Below are 2,542 nucleotides of genomic sequence, written 5' to 3'. Positions count from 1 at the left end.
CCTTGAGTATTGGTGTCATATAAAGGTTGAAGATACTACGTGGAAGGCTACCATCAAGAGGTTCATTGCTCGACTCTGCTGTATTGCATTCACCCTGTTGATTGCCGAAGTTGTTCCTAACATTCAGAGTCTGATTAATGTATTAGGCTCGTTCACTATGGTCATCATGGTTGCAATGATGCCCTGTATATTCTACGTTAGGGTGCAACAATTCGTTCTTGGTAAGTCTCATATATTTCTATTACTTACAATCACGCTAGTGTCATCGTTTAGGTTCTGTAAAGAAGTATGTCAGGAAGCACGTTATAGAAACGATTGTAATCTGTATTGTGTTGATTTGGTGTATTCCTATGATCGTCATTGGTTCCATTGGTGCCATTGAGGACTTCGGCGAATCTTAAGAAGTTACGTCTTCATTAACAGAGAGGAGTCTACTCTACTCGGTGTTTAACAGCATTAGTCTATGTATGTCCAGTTCTTGTTGTTGCCATGCTTGTAAGTCAGTAGTCGAGTCGCTTTGCTACAAACTTTTATAAGGTGTCCTAGACGTCACGTCTACAACCTGTCGTAAATCGTCATTGAGAGCCCCGGCCCGAGTCGGACATGCTCGCTGGCGGTTGTAGTGGTTCTATTACACTGTTCATATGTTTTTAAACTTAAGCTTCGTGGAATCAGCTTCTCTTCTCTATTGTGTGCTCTTCTATAGCAAATAACGATACCAGGGATCCATTGAGATGCTCCTCGGATGTTGTATTTTCCTTCGGATACTGATTCCATCTCTGCCCACATTGTGTTGTGTAGTCATAACTTTCCCATCTACGAGAGATAGAGCCGGGTCAACGCTTCTTGTCGTCACGAAAGTATTATCATGCCAATTCGTAGAGGTAGGATCCAACACGTGAGGCCGCCCATAGATTTCATGCTGGAATCGTTTGGCCATCTCGAGCACAGCGGAGCGGCATCGTAGAGTACCCCTCTATGATGCGTATCAACTCTCAAGTTGTGTGGCAAGCCTTTATTGTGCATGCGTGCTACTATGGAGTGGCGTTTTTTGGTTTGGTATAATCGGAACGAATGGGTAGAAGTAAACATTGGGTTAGTCCGTTGTTATTGAGATCAATCCCTATGAGTGGGGCACCTATGCCGTTGCAAGATATGCCTTACTAAGATCGATCCCTATGAATGGGGCAATTATGCCATTGCAAGGTATATCTTACTATGACTAGCCCCTAGGAATGGGGCAACTATACCATTGCAAGGTGTATCTTACTATGACTAGTCCCTAAGAGTGGGGCCACTATGCCATTGTACGGTATATCTTACTATGACTTGTCCCTATGAGTGGGGCAACTATGCCATTGCAAGGTATATCCTACTATGTTATCGGCTGCACTGGAGCATACTTCCCAGTTGTTAAGCTTGGAAAATCAATACGCTATACAAGAGAAGAAAAAGAAGTAATCCCAAGTATAAGAATGAGAGCAGTGTGTATAAACAAAAGTATGTACAGTAAGAGCTCCTCCGTTAAGCTCAAGCATTTTACCACTACATACGCAAGGTAAAAGTCTACAAAAACAAACACGAATTTCGATTAGTCTCTTCAGAATTAACATATTGTAATTGACACGCATAGTGGACCATATGAATATCTTCCAACGATATCTCCGTAAGTTCTGCACCCTTTAATAACACCACATTTTACCAAACTCGGCATGTTACTTATAGTGAAAAAGTTTAGTCAGCAGGATGGCAATAGTGGTGATTGTAAATAGTACGCCGTATTATCCCATCCTACAGTGAATACCGGCAACAGAAGCCACAGTGCAAGCAGCGAGAGCATAGCATCGTGTACGAGCAACGAAGCTAGACTAGAACAATGATAACAACAACGCCTCATGATGGACTACCATTGAGAATGACGATGGCAATCAAGTCACTAACTACTAGATCAGCCTATGAGAATTGATTATAGTGAATCATCAATAGTCGTCATCGTAGTTGTTTAGTTCAATGGTAATAGCCTGGAGGAGTCAGAGGGCCTGAGCGTTTCTCACGCTCAAACTGCTGCTCTCGTTGGAACAGCAAACTCTTCATTATTTTACAATCCAGATGCTCCTCATCCGAAGGGTAATTAGACCGTAACTGAAAACAACAACAATAAACTCCCTACGATGAATCGAGAATCAAAAATACATTTCAAAAACGGAAGCAATCACCCAAACCTGAAACACGATTGTGACTCGTTCATTATTGTATTCAAATGACGTCCAATGCGACTTGTAATTTATATATATAACATAATTGCCATAAGCCATTCACCACATATGATTCCTCACGACGAATACTAACAATTGCATCATCATCTGATCGAGTCTTACCCGAACAGAAGCCATAAGTCCACGTAGCTGCTCATATTTGGGCTGTTCATCAAACTTCAAGCCTCGAACCCGTTTCAATACTCCCCAATTCATCAGGCAAGCCTGACATAAACTGTCACACGATGACTCAGTTTAGACTTGGTGATTTTTGAGTATTTCTCCTG

The 2,542-nt window shown here is 41.9% G+C and overlaps 1 protein-coding gene across 1 annotated transcript; it reads left to right on the top strand.

Annotated features, from left to right (window-relative positions):
- Nucleotides 1-157: 157 nt before the first annotated feature.
- Nucleotides 158-401, top strand: Pmar_PMAR015990 (hypothetical protein; the record flags this gene model as incomplete). The annotated part of the gene is made up of 2 exons (XM_002767167.1): nucleotides 158-221; nucleotides 274-401. The coding sequence occupies 2 exons, from the start codon at nucleotides 158-160 to the stop codon at nucleotides 399-401; spliced, it is 192 nt and encodes a 63-aa protein (XP_002767213.1).
- Nucleotides 402-2,542: the final 2,141 nt, after the last annotated feature.

This window comes from Perkinsus marinus (assembly GCF_000006405.1).
Source record: "Perkinsus marinus ATCC 50983 genomic scaffold scf_1104296971092, whole genome shotgun sequence".
In the NCBI taxonomy this organism is placed as follows: domain Eukaryota; phylum Perkinsozoa; order Perkinsida; family Perkinsidae; genus Perkinsus; species Perkinsus marinus.
The sequence above is the reverse complement of the archived record's forward strand: the minus strand, read 5'-3'. Positions and strand labels throughout refer to the sequence as shown.